We start from the raw sequence: 21,203 nt of genomic DNA on the forward strand, positions 1-21,203 counted from the left end.
AAGGTTCCAATGACTATATGGGACTAAACCATAACAGAATAAAAGGGTCAAAAACCAACTGTAGCAGAAAGCAGGGTACTTGCTCGAAAGAAAAAGATTAAATAAATACAGTGGAAAAGCTGCACCCCTGAACTTTTTGTCTAGCTGACACTTGCCCCCTTCCCTCTTCCCCCTTCCCCCAATAAATGCAGAATTATGAGTCTGTGCCAGTCACTGTGAGAATCCATGCTGATAAAAGCAGAAAAACAAACCTTCCAAGCCATCATTTCAAAAAGCCCATTTCCAAAAGATCTAGATAACTTATGACTATATCCTAAATTACATATAAGAGTTTGTTGATTACTTTATAGTAAAAGCTATTATATTTTTTAAGAGGAAATACATCAACTGCCTTCCGATTAACATGATCATTTCTAGCTCCTTCACAAAAGAAGTAAAATGAAGACAGGCTAGCTAGCACCAAACACACATTGGTGGACCGACCCAAGGCAATTAACAAGCTGCTGAGTATAAATGCTTAAATATGTGCATGCACAAACCTGAACTAGCATAATTTTATACTAAAATTCTGGTAACTATCTGCTTTTAAGAAAAAAAAAAAAAATTTCTTCCTTGTCCTCTAAAGATTGTTTAATTCTAAGGGACACAAGGGGAACCAGAGATTAAAACCAGAGCAATTTTGAAAAAGCATGCAGGAGCTTTCATGGCAAGATGCAGAAACTGGAAATTGTTCAGTGTTTTGCTCTGCATGTTTTAAGAGAAACTAGATCCTTAAAAACACTGCTTTTTGTTCCCGTACAACTGACACAAATATCCTTAAACAAAGTAGGGATTGGTTGGTTTGGTTTTTTGGAGATTGACTGGGTTTTTGTTTTGGGTTTGTTTGGGTTTTTTTTAGCAGCAGTTAAGATACCCAACTGAACATAGCATCACCCAAGCCATACAACAGAAGGTAAAACCTGAAGCATAGTGGGAGTTGAAGCACTTTTTACCTTACGTCCCACATATACAGGAATTCCAATAATCATAGCAGGAATAGCAATGCCAGCAATTAAGGCAATTCCTACAGGCGCTCCAACAAGTGTCCCCAGCTGCCAAAGGATTTTCTTCTTACGGCTCCATGGTTTCTTCCCCCAAAATGTGCAACCTGATGGGCTAATAAAAAGAAATAAGAAAACTGTAAAGAAACTGTAAATAAATCAACATAGCTATACCCTACTGAACATTTCCCTAGTTACAAAATTATTGTCCTTAGGTTCAAGTTACAGACATTATGGATACCAAATCATCAGTTATTTCTTCAGATTGTTTTTTGCCTTGACAGCATATTTTGCAATGTAACAAGAAGCATATTGCCACACACCAATCTATGGCTCATAGTAACACAATCAGAACTTTTGGATTGCCTAATACAAAGACAATACAACAGTATTAAGACATTAGTAAAAAGAGGGTGTGTTAATCTAAAATACTTGATTTGTACTAAGAACATGTTGCATGCATAAAACTTACAAAATACTTTAAAATAAAAAATAATAAAGAACTAATTTAAATACATGTATTAAAACTGACTTAATTCTCCAATATGGGTATTTCAACTGTGATTCTCTACTCTGAGAGGAAGAAAGCCAGACTTACAGCACTTGGGAACCTCCTTCTAAATACCTTAGAAAACAAATTACCAACCACATAGAATTTTTTTTATTAAATGTACCTTAAATAATGTAAATCTGAGATCTCTTTCATACATAGCCAACAGAATTCACAGCCACAGACAGCACAAGTCATATGATTGCAGCTTCCATCATTCATTTTTATTATATAAGCAGCACAGCGTGGGCATGGCTTTATGTCATCAGCTGTTTAAAAATGAATATTAAAATTGTATCAGTTTCTTAGACAAGCAAATATAATCACAATACAGACATACATTTGGGAAAACTGATTGAACCATTATCTGAAAAACTGAAGAAGTTTTTTATAAGGTTGCTTTACAAATCTTCATTTGGCAGTGACTTGTTATCAAATTTTTTTTTACAAACCTTGGACTGAGTAAAATTAATGAAAACAAGGTGTATTAGACCACATTCAAGTAATTGAATAGTAATGCATACTCTCTGTTCAAGGATTTTCTAAGCTTAATGAAACAGAGTCTGACATTAAATATGTATGCTAACACAGGACTGATAATACAGTCTCTTTAAATATAATCCCCTTTTACATTTCATGCTGTTATGAATCCTATACTTGAATATTCAGTCTCCACTCTGTTCACGTATCTCAAATCCATCTCTCCGTTCACATTAATGTACTTCTTTGCCAACCTCTGCTTGAGTCCTTTTCACAGCCCTACTTTTTAGTTACTTAGTTCCTAGTAAAATATACAGAAGAAAACTCTGGAGAATCTCTATGTTCCCAAGTCAAATGTGGAAAAATGAGGTTAAGTGACCTGCTCTGTCAAACAAGGGGTCATTGAGCAACAGTGAAATACACGCACACCACAGTTATGATCTTCATTCCTGGTTAGCACCGGCACTTTTGGGACAAGCTGTTTATGCACAGCAGCAGAAATACCTTGCAGCTCCTAGTGCAGAACTCCAAGTCTATTGCCTCAGTGCTATGATGTAAGATAAAGGGAGAGTTCATATTTGATAGAAAGAATACCTAAAGAGGTGCAGAACCAGCAGAAAAAAGTACCTCTACCAACTCCAGTGCACAAGGAATAAGCAGCTGGAAGGATTCATTAGCTACTCCCATATGGGAGCACATGCACAACCTACAGGGCGGTAATTAAACTGAGCAAGTTCTCCAGCACAGGAAAGGCAGAGATACTGCTCTTCAGGCTGAGACAAACTGAAAGGGTAAGGAAAGGAGCTGGTGTGCTAACTTATTTAGCTTATTTTTAAATTTATTTGAAAGCTAGAGCAAGATGCCGATTTTTAGGGAAAGATGGGATGGATGCATTGTTAAAATAAGCCAGTGCAAACTACAAATTAGAGACTCTCAAGTCTGGGGCTGGATTGGAGAAAAACAGCTCTAACTGCAACGTGCAAGTGAGACTCTTTACCCCAAATATCTACCTTGCTTTACAGGCAGACACAAAAGCTGCCAAATAAATCAGAGTTTGATTTAATTCAGAGCCAGTTCCTATCAACAGCAAACTGGAATCTTGATGTGCTAAATACTACTCTGAATAGTTTATCCTCTTTTTTGGGGAATTACAAATAAGCTCAGCTTTGAGAGATGGTATTGTTTGCTTTGTGGCAGACAAGACAGATGAGCATTTCCTAGAAAACTAGAAATCAGTACTAAAAAAGATGTCAAACATCAGAGCTGGCATCAGAGTAATAGTCTTTTTGAAAACAGAAAATCAGTGGTTACGAGTTTTAATTTTAACAGCTGGGAAATTTCACCTACAGTGGAGAAAACAAGTGTACCAGTGTGGAAGTGATACAACTAAAGAAGTCAACATGCTAAACATGTGAGATGCCTTGCAGCAAGTTCATTTGATTTCACATTTTTCAACTACGAAGTAAGCACTTAAAATGCTGATGAGCTTTTAAGACTTAAGTCAGATGTTCTGGCCACAGAGTACTTCAAAGTATAGCATTTAAAATTTTAATCCAAATTTAGAATTGTAATTTTATGTTTCTGAAAGACAAAGCACCTAGTATCTATCTACCATGTCACTATTCCATCCTTTCATTTTCTAGGGTTAACTGTGCAAATGTACAAAAGAGATGTTTTACAGACACAGCACCCTAATAATAAATACCTGCTGCTCCAGATTCCTGGCTGTAACTAATAGATGAAGAACGAATTGTTCTCAGGCGCAGACTCTGAGCTCTCTCCTGGCGAGCAGCATCACAGGTCTGGTTGGGATGCCAAATTTGCTTACAGTGGTAGCAAAACTCAGTTCCACAGCCTTCTCGTCCACATGTCAGTTTGGGGCAGCTGGCACATCCAAATGCGATTACAGCGTATCTTGAACGATCAAGAGGAGCAAGAGAGAATTTCGTTAATAAAACCAGTTCTAAGTATAGAGCAAAGCTGACAAGACAGCTGTCAGAGTAGCTGAAGCAGGTACAAAGGCAGTGGATATCAGGAGCTGACTACCTCCTTCAGGAGGTGGCCAGCACTGGTTCCTGAACACCTCTTTCCACAACTCTATTGCCATTGCATTAGATTAAGATTGTACAGAAATACCATAATCACTGCAACACTCACTCACCTTACTCAATGCAGTATTCAAATATACTGTATTTAAAGCTGAATGCAATACTGTAATGTTTACAGTCACAATGAAACCACAGTTTAGAAGAGTGGGACAATAAACCCAAAAAAGGTGTTTTAGCAATGAGGAAAAATTATAGTTTCAGAGGTGTCCCAGTCACTATGGGTATATCTAAGTCTGACCCTGTCTACAGTGAGGGAGGATCCCTGCTAAGTGATCTGCAGTGTAACCTATAGCTGTTACGACATCTGATTTGGCACTGCAAGATTTTAGGATTTTACTAGTTGCCTTTTATCATGAATACCACTATTTACTTTAAATAGGTATTTTTTAAGTATTTTATTAATAGGATTTTGGTTTCTCAATAATTAGTGCATTTTTAAAAATATGTTTCAAACTGGAACTGCAAAGATTGGTAAAGAGTTCAGGGCCTCGAAGCCACCTTTACTCTGACAATACTACACAGCTCAAAACCTCCAAGAACGTTGAGACTTACAAAACTGTGTTTACACTACTTTGTAATCAGACACAACATGAACAGCTGTAGAGACAAATCTATTCCTTCATTAGACCTGCATTTCAAAGTCCACATAATAAAAACACAATGTGTTCATATTAACAGTAAATACAAACTTATGTATATATGTTTCTTAATTCCTACCCATTGTAGCTTTTTTCAATGATTTTATGCAATAGCTTTCTTTTAAATATATAATACTAAATTCACTGGTATGAACATTTGTAATAGATGTATGGTTTTATTCACATGAACAGGGTCCCTGAGTAGACTTCAACAGATTTATAAATGCAGCAAGACTGAAGTTTCTGTCTGTTCAGATAAGGGTAATTTTATTTTAAAAGACTCTTTATTTTTACCCCGTCTGTTTTAGAGCAGTTGCATAAATTAACTCGAAATATTCTTTATTAGTAATGATACTTTAAAAATTATTCCCACTCACAAGCCTATCTTAAAATTTAGCTACTTTTATTTAAGAGTAGCTTAAAAAACTCTGAAAAGTTGCTGAAACTCTGCAAAGTTAAGGCAAATCCTACCCCTTCCATTATTGTTTTACAACAGCATATTTGAGGTTCCCAAGAAACTTTGCAAACAAATAGAGGACTTTCAACCTTTAACTTAGAGATGATGCAGCTACAAATTATACACATGCTTGTCTGTTTGCAAATACTTCTTGCTTTCCAAGTAGAAATTTATTTCAATAATTGCTAGACTCTTCTATATTGCTGCCAAGTTAATCAGCTTCATTTTCCCCACTTTTTGCAAACTGAAGAGATAATTGCTTTGCATGTACACAAAGAGCCTCCAACCCAAACACTTCTTCAACATACAGGGATACATTCAAGGCTTGCTAACGTTGGACCAAAAAAACTCAAGTGCAAGACACAATGAAGTATCAATTCATATCCTGCCTCCTTCCTACCACTAATAAAGCATAGGCACATCCCTGAAAGCATTACCTATTTGAGAACGATGTACTAGGCACACCTTTAGAAAGTAACTTTTTAGACCAGAGCAAATCTCAGTTCAAACTGTACAGGATTACAGGTTTTTAACATTTGCATTCTTTTTAAAGGAGAAGGAAAGCCAGAAGTCATTGTTTAGGTTGAGAGAAGGGAGTAATACCCAGTAAAACCCAGTAAAACAAAAACCAGAGGCAGTGAGCAATTAATTGAAGGCTGCACAGTGAAAGGACGGATGAAGAATTTGTATTCTTTTCCATGATCTGCTTTTTGCATGATAAAGGTATGAAAATTTAGGAATCGCTTCTCTCTTCTAATGATGACAGCAATACAATCTCAGAGCAAAACCATTAAATAATTCAAACAGAAGAAAAGACAACACATTTTGAATACTGATTCAGTAATGCTTGTTAAAATGACACTACAGAACTGGTATGAAAACAGAATATAAAAATATTGGTCCAGGAGAAGGCTCATGAGGTTTCCTTATCAGTGCTCCTTCCCCAGGGAAGGATCACCTATGTGACAGTGTCTCCTATCAAGCCACTGCTGGTAGGTTACAGCTGGTCCAGGCTTTTACAGTGTTTCAGGTAACAAAAACGATCAGGATGCATCTGAGCTTGCAACAAAAACTGAGGATTAAGCACCCTAGGGTCAGACAGTCTGTGGTGCCAGTGGTATGGACCATTCTGGCACTGGATTGCTGTAGTGCAGGAGACCCCTCAGCTCCAAGGCAGCCCATCCAGGACAGAGCTGCTGCAGCAGAGGTTCTCCTCCAAACTTGATTTGCAGTTCTCCTGTTGGGAGGATAAGTTCCCCACTGGGACAGAAGTAATAGCAATATACTTGGTACTGCAGATAACTTTGCTTCAAAATCTGTTTGGTTCATGTTTTCCTGTCCCCAGGACTTGTTTTTATCCAAACAGTTGAAACAGAGAGGAAAAAGCTATTTACTTCTTAACTATTAACTGTTGTTTCCTTAGAACCCAGGAGACCAAAGATATAAAAAAACCCCCGAAGTTTTAACAGACTGATCTAGCTTCTCTCCATTTTTTCATTTCAGGGATCAAAGTTTTTATAATTATTTGCTCTTTATCTGGTCCAGATTTTTGACTTAGTGTGATGCCCAAACCCTGAAACAGTATTACATGGGATGCTGGATCAATGCTGAGAAGAGCTGAAGCACTCTTGTGCACCATCCATTTTTTACCTATTTGTGCAGTAAGTTTTTCCTACCAAAATGCTCCACTTTTCACCTATTTCCTATTTCCTACAGTACTTGTTCCTAGATGCTACCCTATGAAGTTATTGCACCTCTCCTACTTCGGGATTAATTGCAAATTTGTAAATGCATTCCATCCAGCTCCTTCATGAAATATTTGATCCATGCTAAAAGGTCATAACCCAAATGCATTCCGCTAGTACTACATTTCAAGAACTGTTCAGAAAAAGAAAAAACGCCTCAGCTTTAACTGCATATTGTACAACTTGATTAGCTGCCAAAGCAATTAGAAACTGAGACTACTGTTGCACCACATAATTATTAAAGCAAATGCCTGCTGATCTGAAGTTGGTGTGTACTGTATGTCATGCATAATCTCTGAACAGTGTTTGTTAGCAAAGACTCCTCTGTGGAAGTCTGAGTAGTGTTTGCTTCCCTAAACCTTACACCTGTACAGTTCCTTCCTTCGCCTTCCTTCTATGCTCCACCACAACATTAAGTCCCTGTTATTATTTTCTATACCACTCCCACTTCTCCTTCCTGTGTCCCTCTGTGTGCTTTCCCTCAGTTAGGCACATACAGACTTGTCAGACAGTGCTGTGGTGCTGCCTGAAAGCCAAATTTAAATTTTTAACTGGAGGATTCATACACAGGTATTACTCTTGCTGGAGGCACTACTGATGGTTTTTCTTTTGTTCAAGCAGTATGCCCTTTTCCCTAAACTACTTAGATTAACTTCTGCTGAATGCTCAAACCCTGCTGCCCAACGTATCTAACTGCTCTGAAGGTTTCAAAACAATCAGAAGAAGGATGGGAAAAAGACAAAACATGATTGCAGGAGCTCTTGTTTGTTTAGGATGACCACCAGAAACAGTGATCCTCCTGAGAAGAATCCAAATAGCCAACTTTAAGCCGCTTTAAACTAGTAATGAGAAGTCAGTGAGGAAGAACTGTCTGTGCATTAAAAGCAGAATTAATCTATCACTGTGAAGCATTTCCCTGCCACTTTAACCATATTAGGAAAAATCATGGTATCAGAAGTGCAACATAAGGTTGCCCATGCAGTATGAGTTTGTTCCCTTCACAGAGACATTGGCAGAGTTTATCTACCTGGCAATATACTGTATTTTCCACAGGACTCCACTCCCAGAGTATGGAGCATACAACAAGCAGTTCTGGAGCAATGATTTAAATACTTGCCACACACTAATACATTGTTGTGGCCCCACACGACTGCATGGAACTTTAACTTTGCTCTGAAGACCCACTTTTTATTTTTATAATGGTGTTATCCTCAGCAATTATCATCACAGTTTCTGACCACTGAAAGATCCTTAGGAGTTTTTTTTTAAAAAACAGGTAAGAAAATTGAAGCATAAAAACCAAAACAGGTTTAACAAACCTGCCTTGGCCTACTTAATTAAGAACTAAAAAAGTACCTGAACCACTGAAACATGGTTTAATAGAGAATACTTTAATAGTTCCTAAATGCTTCTCCTCAGCTTGAATAACAACTGTAACACAAAAACTCAGGGCAAAGCATACTTCTGCCTATTAAGCAATACCTTCTAGTTGGTTTTTTTTTTGCAAAAAATCAAAATATTAAGAGTAAGCTGTTCTGGCTCTGTCCATATGACATCGTTACAAGCTCATGCAATCAAAACATCCCTCAAGTTATTTCTCCTTTTGTCCTCAAACTACACCACAGCAATGCCATCCACTTTGGACCAGATATGAAACTATCACATTTCCAGTCCCTGCTTTTGACTTGCATTAGCAAATTCTGTTTCTTTCAAAGTAAGAAATCAAAATTGTATTTGAAATAAGTCCTAAACATTAAGCACCTGGTTATTAGTATTGGAGTATTTAATCTACCTACCAGTATGTCCTATTTTGCTTGTTCTCTTGTAACAATCTTCCTTTTCTTCATTCTACTTATTGCTCATCTGTGTGGCTTTGAAACAGAGCTGTCATCCTGAGTTATTAGTGTGCACTGCACATCTGGATTGCAGTCATGGCTAAAGATTATAAATCTTTAAGCAGTATGATAACACAAACAATCTCTAAAAAAGCAGCTTGCTGAAGAATGGCATTATGAGACACCAGCAGAAAACCATGATGAGCTGCTGCTCAGTAGTATTCAGGCTACTCAGAATTCAGCATGGTTTCAGAACTGTTTAAAGTATTAAAGCAAAGTTAAAACATTATGCTCCCCAGGTAATAAGCAGGAACAAGCTGATTATCTTATATCAGAATCCTGCTGACGGGCAACAAGTGCTGTCTCAACCAGCCACAAGACGGAAGATATCTGAAGCAGGGAGAGGCCTTTTAATTCAAAGAAAAGCTTAAATCATTTTTCACAGCTAAAAAGCCAAAATACCCACTGTGCTTTAACAAATTAAGTTAAACTACAGTCACCACGTTTTCAATTCTCTTTAGTTTGAACTTTGCACCATTACCTTGGCAGTGCAACATCTAAATTTCTTTCGCCTGCAGTAAATAAATGGCAAGCATCTACCAATAAAAGTTTCTTGACATTGCTGAAATTCTCTCTGTGCAAAAAAAAGGAAAACCTACTTGAGAGAGCATTTTATTTTGGAAGGTGGTTGTGACTTGGGTGGTTCTTATTGTCATTTTCATTTTTATTTGTTCTGATTTCCTGTGGTTTTTTTTTTTTAAGAGAATTCCACCTGCTACCTACTCGTACAACTGTGACAACACACTAAGTAAAACAGGCAACTTTTCAAAAATCATAATGCTGTGAAAATTATGTATTTACACTGTCACTTTTTTGCAAATATAGGAAAAATACATACCCACAATCTGGAGCTGGGCACCACCTACAGTCAGGATCTGCAACCAGCCATCGCCTAAGCATAAACTCTTCATATTTTTCCATCAAGATGTCATCATTTAATATCAAACGAATATCATGAGGATTAAAACGTTCTGAGCATTCTGGGCAGCTAATATTAACTCTGCTCTCAGAGATTTCTATCCGGAGATACTGACGCAAGCAATCCACACAAGATCTATGGTGACAAGTCATTATCTCTGGGAACCTGTCCTTGGAGTGCCGCAAAAGGCACAAGGGGCATTCCATGAAGTCTCCGCTTGGTTTGCTGCTAGAGGTTGTTCCGTTATCAGAAGAGGTACACGTGGAGAAAATAGAGTTCTTGTCTGTACACATTTCTGAATGAATACTTTCAATACTTGCAATTCCATCAACACCTCCATTTAAATCCCTAGACTTGCGTTTCGTGTCTTTTTTTCTCCGAAAAAGCGAGCCCAATGAAATTCTTCTTTTCTTTGGTGCCTTTTTAACCGATGGCAAGCTCACAGAGGAAGCAGAAGACTGGAGGTCCCGATCAGAGCCCATTTGCCGATGTAAACTCATGTCTAGGTCACTCATCAGAAAGGGGTTAAATTTCATATACAATCCTAATCATTTTTAAGGATCAAACAGAGGCAGAGGACACAGGCATATTACTATGTAATCCAGTTTGAGAGCCTTCATGCAGAAAATTCACATGTATCTGCTTCCAGCAGATTCTTCAGAAGAATTCCCTGTGTTCGGAGGAGAGATGAAAAAAAGCAGGATTAGAATCACAACCACCACTATTGCTTCTGAAAGGTCACAGCACTCCTGTTATAACACACCTGTTATTCCTATTACTACCATCTTTTCCTCACCATCTGACCCAATCTCTCTTTCTGTCAGCTTTTTCTACCCTTTACATCCTTCTTATCTTAACAAGCCTGAAACTTCCTTCTGGTCAAGGACTATCTTTGTTACACTTAATCAGTGCAGAGAATGGCATCTGCACTCCCCTGCTCCCTGAAGGAGTGGGTGCATGCGTCTATGCATGTGTAGAAATTACCAAAACTCAGGGTGACAACAATTTGCACAAGTAAATGTGCAAATTCTTCTGTAAAGCTTAGCAACAGGCTTACAGCGTTGGAAACTTTTCTGTTTTCTCTACCTTACATTTTCTGCACATGTGATAAGGTCAAGTACAAATCCAATACAGTTAATTAAAAGAAAGATTTCTCAGCGTGTTTTGAATCCATTTAGACTGACAGCAAAAATTAAATCACTGTGTCTAAACAGCTCATGAGCTCAAGATATTCTCAAAATCTGAGGGTTCTCAGAGAAGTATGCATATTTATAGCATAAGGCATCTGAATATTTCAGAGAGCAGAGCTGCAGAGTGAGTGACAGCCAACACTGTTTGACTGTATGGAAGTTGAAGGGCATGGCAAAGACTACAGTTAAGGTGACAACATTTGAATTTTTTATTAGATGTATTTCTGAAAAAAAAAAAAAACCAAACCAACAAAAAACAAAACAAAACAAAAAGCCTCCAAACCAGATTCCCATCATGTATCAAACTTCAGTTATTATCTATGTACAAGATGACACCAAGGATTTCCTTCTGTTCTCTGCTGCCTAACTCACTGCAGAGTGAGAAGAGAAAGAAAGAACTCTTCCTATTTTCCTCTGACAAAGGAAAAATCGGCAGACTATCTCCAACCAAAACCACTAACTTCTCCCTAAACATTCAACTATTCCCACTTCTTGGAAGCTTCACTGTACAAGAGGAATTTTTTTACCTTTTGGTGAACTGCATCTGTAACAGAAGAATGAGAAGGCATTTCTTATGTGGCACCAGTGTTGCATATCTGCATGTTAACTACTGCCAGCATCCTTTCTTACCTCAGTGCTTCCCAACTTACCCCCTAGAAAGGCGTGAATGGGTTTCTATGACTTTACCAAAAGATAAAATCAGAAACTGGATACTAAAACTAAGTCCGAAGGTAGAAACGAAGTAATGTAGAGATGAATGCCTCTGTTTACAAGAGCTAAGCAGTCTGCACACTGGTTAGAGACCGGCACAAATCCAAACACTTGCTGTAGTCTCCAGAATGGGATCACTGAGCTGCGTGGGTCAAGACTAGGAAGTTTCAGAGGATGGCTGACCAGCAGCAGAAACAGGAATCCCTCTCCAAAAAGGAAACACAGAAATAGCCCACAGGCTGTCCACGTCACCACAGCAATGCACGCAGCAGGAGCCACTGCTGGGACCTCTTCAGACCACCACAGGTAGCTGTTATGTATGTACTAGCAGGCAGCCAAGACAACACTACTCAAATTAGACTACCCCCCAGTATAGCAGTACAGCACAAGAACACTACTTTCCTCAAGCATAAAAATTAAAAAGACAAGAGAGAAAAGGAAAAGAAAAAAACCCCAACCAAAAAACCTGTACATCTGGCTTTGATAAAAAGAGGTCTTACATTTTGAGCCCCCAGAGTTTTTTTGCAATTAAAAAGCCACTACATTCTATTTTACAAATGCTGAATTATTACTGCTTTCTTCTTTCTTCTTTTTTTTTTCTAATAAAGGAAAATATTACCACTGTAAACGTATTAAAAAAATAATCTTAGTTTACTCCCAGAGTCTAAAATAAAGAGTCTAAATATTTCAAGAACATAACATACTCTTCCTTCCCTCCTAAGGGGAACATTTTTAGTCAAAAAATCTAGTCAAAAGGAATCTTGGATGCTTTACCTGCTCCTGTTCCCAAAACAAATTTAATAATTTTGCAGCCGCTGTTTCTCATTAAATGAACTAAAAGATTCCCTGACCTTAAAAAAAAAAAAAAAAAAAAGTGAAAGTGAAAAAAACTGCTCCATAATTTTGACAGAAGACAACACCTTTCCCTCCAGGATCTTGGTATGATGCATCATAGATAGACACAACTGGTAGACAGTGTCTGAAATATACTACAGATACAGCCCATGGCTGACAATAAATTATATTTATATGTTTAGAAGTGCAAGAATAACCTTAAAATCATTTTTATAATTGGATAATTACTAACATTGGTATGTTCACACATATACTACCAGGGCAGAGGAAAGTGCCATCCTCCTAAACCAGGAGAGTGCATGAACAAAATGAACAGCAAGGAAAGCATTCATTTCAGGCAAAAAGTCATTTGTTGTTGTTTGTTTTGGTGGGGTTTCTTTGTGTTTTTGTTTGTTTTTAAAAATAAAATAGAAAAAGGTAGGAAGTAAACACAGCAACATAGCCAAATCTATGACTACAAGCCTTCCCCTCCTCCCTTCCTCTGGAGAGGAAAGAATGCGTATTACAGCATTTCTGCCAGTTCCAACAGATGTACAAAATCAAGAAATAGCAGCTCTGGTGATGAACCAGTTGTACTTTATTACTTTTTAAATAAACAAAGATTCTCCCATGGTGTAAAAAAAGAGACCAGAATGTCCCCATAGTTCTCTTTGCATGATGGAATCTGATAAGCAGTCTCTCTAAAATAGTAGATTGCTCTTCTAAGGAAAATAGTTAAACTTTGACAGGATTTTTGAAAAGAAAAGTTTCCAGTTATTTCAGACAATCATAAATTATGCTCTTCAGATTTAAAAGCATAAAACTAGTTTTAAAAGCCATGCTCTTCTTTATATAGTAATTTTGGATTGACATTTTAGTGACGTTCAAAGATGACTCTGTCGAAGTGAAAAGATTCAGCAGATGATTTATTACAGGAAAAAATGAAGACAAATGTTACAATGCTAATAATGATCAGAGCTGTACAAAATCATAAAAGCTTTACTAGCGCAATCTGGAGCACTGGCCAGTTCTCATGTTGCCCAACCCAACACAGCATCTGCATGTTTCTGCTGACAAAAAGAAGTAAAAAATACTTGATTCTGTACAGCCAGAGAACACAATGCCTGTATTATTCCAGTCACAATGAGTCCACATGAAGGGGATACGGTGTTTGCAAACTGAAGCTCCGAAATCCAACTACTTGAAATGAGCTGAGACACACAAGCTATGGTAATAATAAATAATCTGATTTTGAGGCAACATCCTTGCAAGTTTTGCATTACTCTAACTGACCAGTATAAACTCTGTCAACACACAGAAGAAACTAATATGGGCAACAGCAAAGGGACAGAAAAACCAGAGAGTGCAAATCCTGAAAATTTAAGTTCACCACTGTTCTCAACATTTCCTCAAAAGCACTTACTGATTACAGAAAAACCATATTTCTGGCTTCCCGCCATGCCCAAAGCCCTACCACAAATCTGAATTCCAGCCATGCTTTGCATTCTGCTTGTGCCACAGACTTACCACAAAACACTAGTTGCCACAGCACAAACTCACCTTGTCATTTGAAGATGCATAAATGACATTTACAGTTGCAACTCACCTAAAGCTCAGTATTAAGCTGCTATCTGTTCCTTCTGCAACCCTGTCTAACACTATTTGCTAGGAAAACCTAATGAGCATGCAGCTAATTTCTTTCAATAGTTCTTTTCGACCATGCTCTTTTAAGAAAATGCTATTGCTGACCATGTAATGAAAGGGGAGGGAAAGGAGATGGGAATAATCTTGCAAAGGGAGATTTCAACTCAAGAGATGACGGGGGTGACAAGTATCTTCTAATATGGCTCTCCACAGCACAATCTTTACTTCTCTCATCAATTTCAAAACACTCTGGAAATGCCCTAAGGGCAGCTGAGAATAACCCTGCTGATTTTGCAAGGAAAGAGCGACAAAGGCCTACCTCCATAAGCCAGCTGCTGGGGGAGACTAGCTCCCTCATGCTCCTAACTGTCCTCCAAACACATCAGAGGCACAAGCTCAGCATGCTCTTCCATTACATGCTCAACCTGGTGTACAGGGGCAAAAAATCAGAGTCTGCCATCAGGACAAACAGTTTCACATATGTTTGCAAAACAAAGGCAGGCTTAAACAGCCTTGTGTAGAAAAGGAGAAAACCCACCATGAACACAGATGTAACTACATCCTCACTAAAATCCCTTAAATATTCCCTCGTGTAATTGGTGCTTAAATGGCAAATCTAGACTTCTCCTGTTCCAAACAAACTCTCTTCATCTCAGACATTTGCTCCTCCAATGATTTAACCAAGCGCCAATTCTGTTAGCACACTGAAAGCTACTTCTTGATTAAAACTGACTACTAATAGCTTCCTTTCTGACATCTGCAATTCCCAACATCTATACTCTCTAGCGGCTTTCTGAAATGCACTCACTGATCCAGTTTAAAGAGAGCTGTAAAAAAAAAAAACAAACAAACCATTCAGAGCTTGAATTTCAACCACCATCACAGATCATTCCTGCCTCCCTCTTCCAATGAGCATCTCCTGTCAATCACACAGCATCCTAAAATTTCTAAGCTGTGATGTTCTTAACATAGAGGTATCTCTAACTATCTAAAAGAGGCATCAAAAACAAATTTTCCTTTTAATTTAATCCATGGTCTAAGAACTATAAACACAGTGGAATAAAATGTAAAACAAAAATATGCAAAAGCTGAAGTTACTAAATGAAATACCAAGGCACAGGATTTTGAAACGGCAAGCAAGTGCCTCATTTCAATGGCCATTCTTTAAATGTCAGCTCATTCCACAACCATTTTTAAAAGCAGGGGAAAAATACAAACACTTTCGCCTGAGGATTTCTAAAAGAATACACCCCTACTTGCTTTACACATGCCTCAGGTTCAAGTATACATCTGGCACTGCTTACTTTAAAGAGTGCCTGGAAAAGTTAAACATCTTTGACAAGTTTAGATTTTGACATCTGTGTGCTTCTGCAACACTCTGCCCCATTAAAAACATCTCACTACAGTCATGTCAATGCACATGGTGTCATGTGCATGTTAGGACTGTTTTATTACAGATGATTTAGTACAAGCAGAACAAGCATTTTGCAACTTGGAAGAAAACAGATGGAAATTATGTTGAAACAACAAAGGTTCTGGCAGAACCTTTATATACAGTAAGATGAAAAATAAAATCCTTTAATGGTAACATAATATAGCATATTGTGTTAGGCACGTGCATATTGTGCAGGTGAAATGCTTAACTGCAAAAATTAGCAGAATACCTTTATGACTCCTTCAGAACATTTCCCTTCATAAACTAAAATCAAGAATAGCAACATTTTCCATGTAATTTTTCAAAGACTGTAAAGGTACAACTTAATTTGTTTGGCATTTTTGATGTCTTCTAACTGATTTCTAATAAAAGGTGAAATAAAGGGTTGATAGTATTTGGATTAAACTGAAAAGTTAATTCTACAAAAGAAACTTAACAAATTTGTATCAGGAGATTTCTCAACCCTTTAACACAAACTCAGACATACAGATACTTATCAAACATTTACAGTGATTTGTTACAGCATGACGTACAGGATGGAAAAAAAGTCGTCAAAGCCTCATAAATAATTCACTTCAATCAAACTGAACTGTGTAAAACTACTTTCAGTATATACTCATGTAAATTTTACTTCATTATTACTGTTCTCCTTCGAAAAAGGGCACCAGTATGGTAGTTTACATTTTATGAAAGTCTTACCTTTCAGGCACTTTTGCAGGAAGATACCTTTTACTTTCTATCCTGCTTTGTTCTAACAGCCACGTATGTGAATGCTTCTCTTAAAGCATGAAGAACATTTATTACAAACGTTACTGGAGTTGCTCCTACTAGTAGTAAATCCTTTCCGGAGTGAAAAGTATTGATCATTTAGCTAATTACATCTAATTTCTTTATACTTACAATGGACTATTGATAGTTGCAGAGGCCATTATTTCAAAAACAGAATTCCCAAATCCACAACTAATCAAGTTTTTAAAAACCTTTAGAAATCTGCCATGTGAAGATTTAAACTTCACATATCATCTTTAAATGACAGAAGAAGAGTTGCAGTGAAATAATATCACTTCTTCAATTTATGTAAATCCAAAAGGCTGGGAGCAGAGTTCCCAGCAAGTACCATACCAAGCATTCACTCACTAATTTCATGTTGGAGCTCACAGTGGGCTCAGCAAAGGTGCTAACAAGATCTGGGACATGCCCATATCAGCACAGTAAGCAGAACAGGGTAGGGCCCTTATCCCCAATTCGAAAGGAAGTCAAACCCTCTGGAATAAGCCAGCTCGGCACACGTAGGCCATTAGACCAGTGCACAGTGAGGGTCTTCCAGGAGCAAAAGGAATTGCTTTAACATATGAAAGATTCTACAATGCAGAGTCAGTTTATTTTAGGGAAAGTCTTCTAATAATTGGTCTCTCCTGACTTCTTATGGGGAGATTTAGATTAGATGTTAGGAAGAAGTTCTTTACTCAAGGGGATTGTGAGGCACTGGCACAGGCTGCCCAGAGGAGAAGCTGCAGATGCCCCATTCCTGGAAGTCTTCTAGGCCAGGTTGGATGGGGCCCTCTGATCAACCTCACCTAGTGGGTGGTATCCCTGCCCATGCAGGGCAGGGGGGTTGGAGCAAGATTAACATCCCTTGCAGCCCATAATTCTATGATTCAGTGTTATTAAAAACCCCTGATATTCATGCATACTATTATAAAGAATTAAGAGAAAAGCATTTGTGAGACAGAGATTAAATTATCTCTACTGCACTGTTACCATGTCTCAGTTTGTTCTGACTGCACTTTATTTTTCCTTAAGGTCCTGTGTCAATTATCTGGAAACTCTATTCTCACTTACAGAACAAAGCAATATTGTTTGTAAAACAATGACACAAACAGACTGACTATGAGCCCACTTGGGCTCAAGGCCTGAGAGAGTCAGACTGATTAGGCATAAAAATCGAAAGATTGACAGTATGTAAAATACAGAGAAGCCTACAGAATTGCCAAAAGTGAACTGATATACAATGTTCTGTTTTAAAATTCTCAGTGGTATGTAGCACATGACAAAACAATCCTGACAGCTAGAAGAATCTTGAACAGCTTATTAAAAAAAAAAAGTTATGCTTCTTCCTTAGAAATTTATGAGCAATACATCCTGTATCATGTGTCCATGACAGCTGCTATTAGGAAAGGAAGTCTTGCAAGCTGCTCAACTCATTCTGAAAGTCTCTGAAGAAATGATTGGCAACTCCAGCAAAACTGTTCCTCTTGCAGATAATGCCTGTAGAGAAGAGAGTACACTCAAAGTGCCTCCCTCAGTCTGGTGGCAAAAGGGAAAGAATTCCTTAAATTCTAAAAACATTAATTTTCCAAACCAGCAGCATTAAATCTGGGTATATTGTGTGCAGTGGTTGACCAAAACTAAGAACTCAGTGGAGAGATGCTTTCTATTTGTGTATCTGCAGGCCTGCGTCTGCTGCAAATAAGACTTTGCAGTTTTCCCTTATCTAACTCAGCAGAGCAATCTTAGTTCAACCACGCACTCACTTGCGTGTCAAAAGCTTCTCCTATGCACTGTGGTGCATTCTGCAAACAAATGTACACCAAACTCTGCCAAGAGGAAACCGAACTCTTGGAAACACTGAGGGGAAAAAAACCCACAACAAAACCAAACAGGAAGCAAAACAAAAATCACCAAAACGTTTAACTATTTTAATCCTTTAATCATTAAAATCCTCACACTAGGACAATGTTTTCCTTGCAAAAGTAGTTGAAATATATTCTCTTAGTGCAATGAGGAGCATGTATTTTCTCTTTTGAATATAGTGGAGAGATTTATTTTTTATGTATCCATATCCATATATAGACATATAAGCAATGTTCTAAAATATTTGACTAGCTAGTGGTCTGAAAAGTGAAAGCAACACTAATGGATTTAAAAACTGCACAAGCTGCCTCTGCCTATGTACCAAAAAAAGAGGTTTAATCTAACTGTATTAATACTTTCACTCCTGCAGTTGCTTTTTATTGTACACTATACATTGCAAAATAATCAGAGTAAAGACATACACCAGTGAAATAACAGAAGACAGTTTTTGTTCCCTGCAGTGTCACCAGTCCTGCAAGTGGAAAACATTGCAACACTTCTGAATGATGAGCTAAGTTCTACAGAAAACTGTTCCAAAATGAAAATAACCAATACCAACAGATTTCCAGAATAAGCAGATTTAATTTCAGGTCTGTAATTTTGCCTGGTCAAACAGTAATGGCTACAGACTGAGTTCTGACAAGCTTTTGTTTTCAAGCAGGCTTACAAGTTAGCCCCACTATAAAAACAAACCAAATAAAGTGTACCAAGATACAAGGTGGGACAAACACTGTAATAGAGGGATCTGGAAGCATGAGCACGAGTTCCAGAGAGAGCACACAGAATTTGAACAGCATACCAGAGACAGCAGCTTGAGGGGACATATAAGAGGTTACAGATTGCAGTTCCTGGCTCCTAATGATTTTTAAATTCAGCAAGAGCCAGAGTTTCTGTCTTGTGCTGAGGGAAGATATTATTGACTGACTGACTGTCTGACTGGCAGTATCTTCCAGCTCTGTTTTATCTCTGGCATAACCAACCTCCATTTTGGAGGCAGGGGAGACAAAAAAATACAGGAAAACCTGCAAACACCAACATTCCACCACCTCCCCCCTCACCCCCCCGGTCGATCTTGAAATACCTTTGCCTCAAACTAAGAAATGCTGGAAGCTATTAATGGATTACTTTTTCAAACATTTGGTGCTATTTTACCATTTTAATCCTCCCCATATAGACAGATATACTTTGCATAAAACTTTTAAAGTAAACTAATTAAAAGGGACCGAGTTAGTAAAGAGTTTTGAATTCTTCAGCGACATCAAGTTAGGCTGACTAAATGAGACCTTACCATGGGGATAGATAAGAACTTGGTCACAGTTTCTGTAAGTCACTGTGACAACTCACAGTAACTTACTTTGCCAGCATCTCAGCCCTTGAGAACTGAGTAACTGCCCTGCATTGGTCTCCTTTGATATATCTCTTTACAGAGAACTAGTAATTTTGGTAAATATAATTCAATATAAAACTTTCAGAAAAGCTTGGATGACCGAGTGAATAATCCATGCCTGTCTATTCTAGCAGCAGCAAGTCAAGGATACAGACAGAAACTATGACAGAGTTTTCTGAACTCTGTTATGGCTAATGCCACAACTTTTGAAACTGCCCTTAGGTCAGGTACAAAGTTGCACCAGCCTAACCAACCGCTCCTGTTCACTCAAGAGGTGAGATTAGGTCAAAACCTAGCAAAACACATTCAATTCTCCTCCAACCTGACCTACTAATTTATTCTGTCAGTATGTTAACTGAAAAATCCTGCATGGATATATTTCAAATTACCAAGTCAGTTTTTTGTAATGATAGTTCTAAATTAACTGCTGCAATATCAAATACAGTCCAAGATTTAAAAAAAAAAAAAAAAAAAAAAAGAACTACTGAGAGAAAAAGAGACAAAAACAAAGACAGGGAAAGGTCTAGCCAGGGAAACAAAAATACTTCATCCTGCCAGAAACACTGCCTGTAGCTTCCAGACAGGAAACTCATTGCCTCCAGAAAAACCATTGGCGTCAGGAAAGGGCAGAAGTACCATGAAACTTATCTCACAGCTGAACCTATGTAAAATGAAAGGAGAACATTAGAAAAGGAAGGTAAAGACAAACCAACTAGCCACGATCTTTGCTTATGAATACACTAGGTGAAAATTTAAATCTTACTGATGTGTCTCTGGAGAAAGAATTAATGGAAAAGATTATTCTAGTCCTACTGAAAATAAATAAAAAAACGCCAGGTTGAAAAGATAGAGTCCATTCAACACAAGAGAAGGGGAATGATCTAGCAGCATTTACAGGCAGACTCTACTAGCACTGTAAATAGTGTAAACACTAGTTAAAAAGCACAAAGCAAGAAAAAGCTGAATGACAGTCATTTAAAGTACATCGCATGCTGTACTAACCTATGCTGGAAATACAATACATGCCAATAGGAGGAGTTATTCTGCCAGCACAATTATCCCACCTACAAAAACATCATACTATGCCAAAAGATATGCTATGTCAGCACACAGCAGGATTTAGCCAGATTGATGAGTTTTTCCAACATTTTTCACTGACATCAACACAGACTGAGGAATAAGCAGTGTTTCTCTATGTAGAACAACTGCTGCACATGACGGGTAGAAAAGTCATCACAAACACACCACCTCATGGCTTTAAAGACCTATCTTGTGAAACTGTCTTAGTCTTTATTGCCTTGCTAATGGTGTCCAAGCATGACTCAACACAGGGGAGTTTGTGAATCCCCTGCAAGCCACTACATCAGCCAGAGGCCTTGTGTCAGGTGACACATTGGGTCACAAAGTGCTGACGAGACCCTGGCAGTGCTGCCATGTTCTGGATGGTCAGAAAGCTTCACATCAAACTTTAAAAAATAAATACTCAAAAGTTTCCTGCTATGCTTCATATTTTACCAACAGAATACAAAGTCAAAA

General features: G+C 37.9%; 1 protein-coding gene across 3 annotated transcripts in view; it reads right to left on the reverse strand.

Moving 5' to 3' along the window:
• The window catches only part of RNF19A (ring finger protein 19A, RBR E3 ubiquitin protein ligase), a 57,647-nt gene that overhangs the window by 10,829 nt on the left and 25,615 nt on the right, over positions 1-21,203 (reverse strand). For all 3 annotated transcript variants that reach the window (XM_048286784.1, XM_048286785.1, XM_048286786.1), the window contains 4 exons: positions 9,752-10,502; positions 3,776-3,984; positions 1,715-1,859; positions 993-1,155 (listed from right to left, as the gene is read on the reverse strand). In XM_048286784.1, the coding sequence (XP_048142741.1) occupies positions 993-1,155; positions 1,715-1,859; positions 3,776-3,984; positions 9,752-10,368 (1,134 nt within the window). In that variant the 5' untranslated portion in view covers positions 10,369-10,502. The remainder of the gene's footprint in view (positions 1-992; positions 1,156-1,714; positions 1,860-3,775; positions 3,985-9,751; positions 10,503-21,203) is intronic.

Source organism: Corvus hawaiiensis, chromosome 26 (assembly GCF_020740725.1).
Source record: "Corvus hawaiiensis isolate bCorHaw1 chromosome 26, bCorHaw1.pri.cur, whole genome shotgun sequence".
Taxonomy (NCBI): Eukaryota; Metazoa; Chordata; class Aves; order Passeriformes; family Corvidae; genus Corvus; species Corvus hawaiiensis.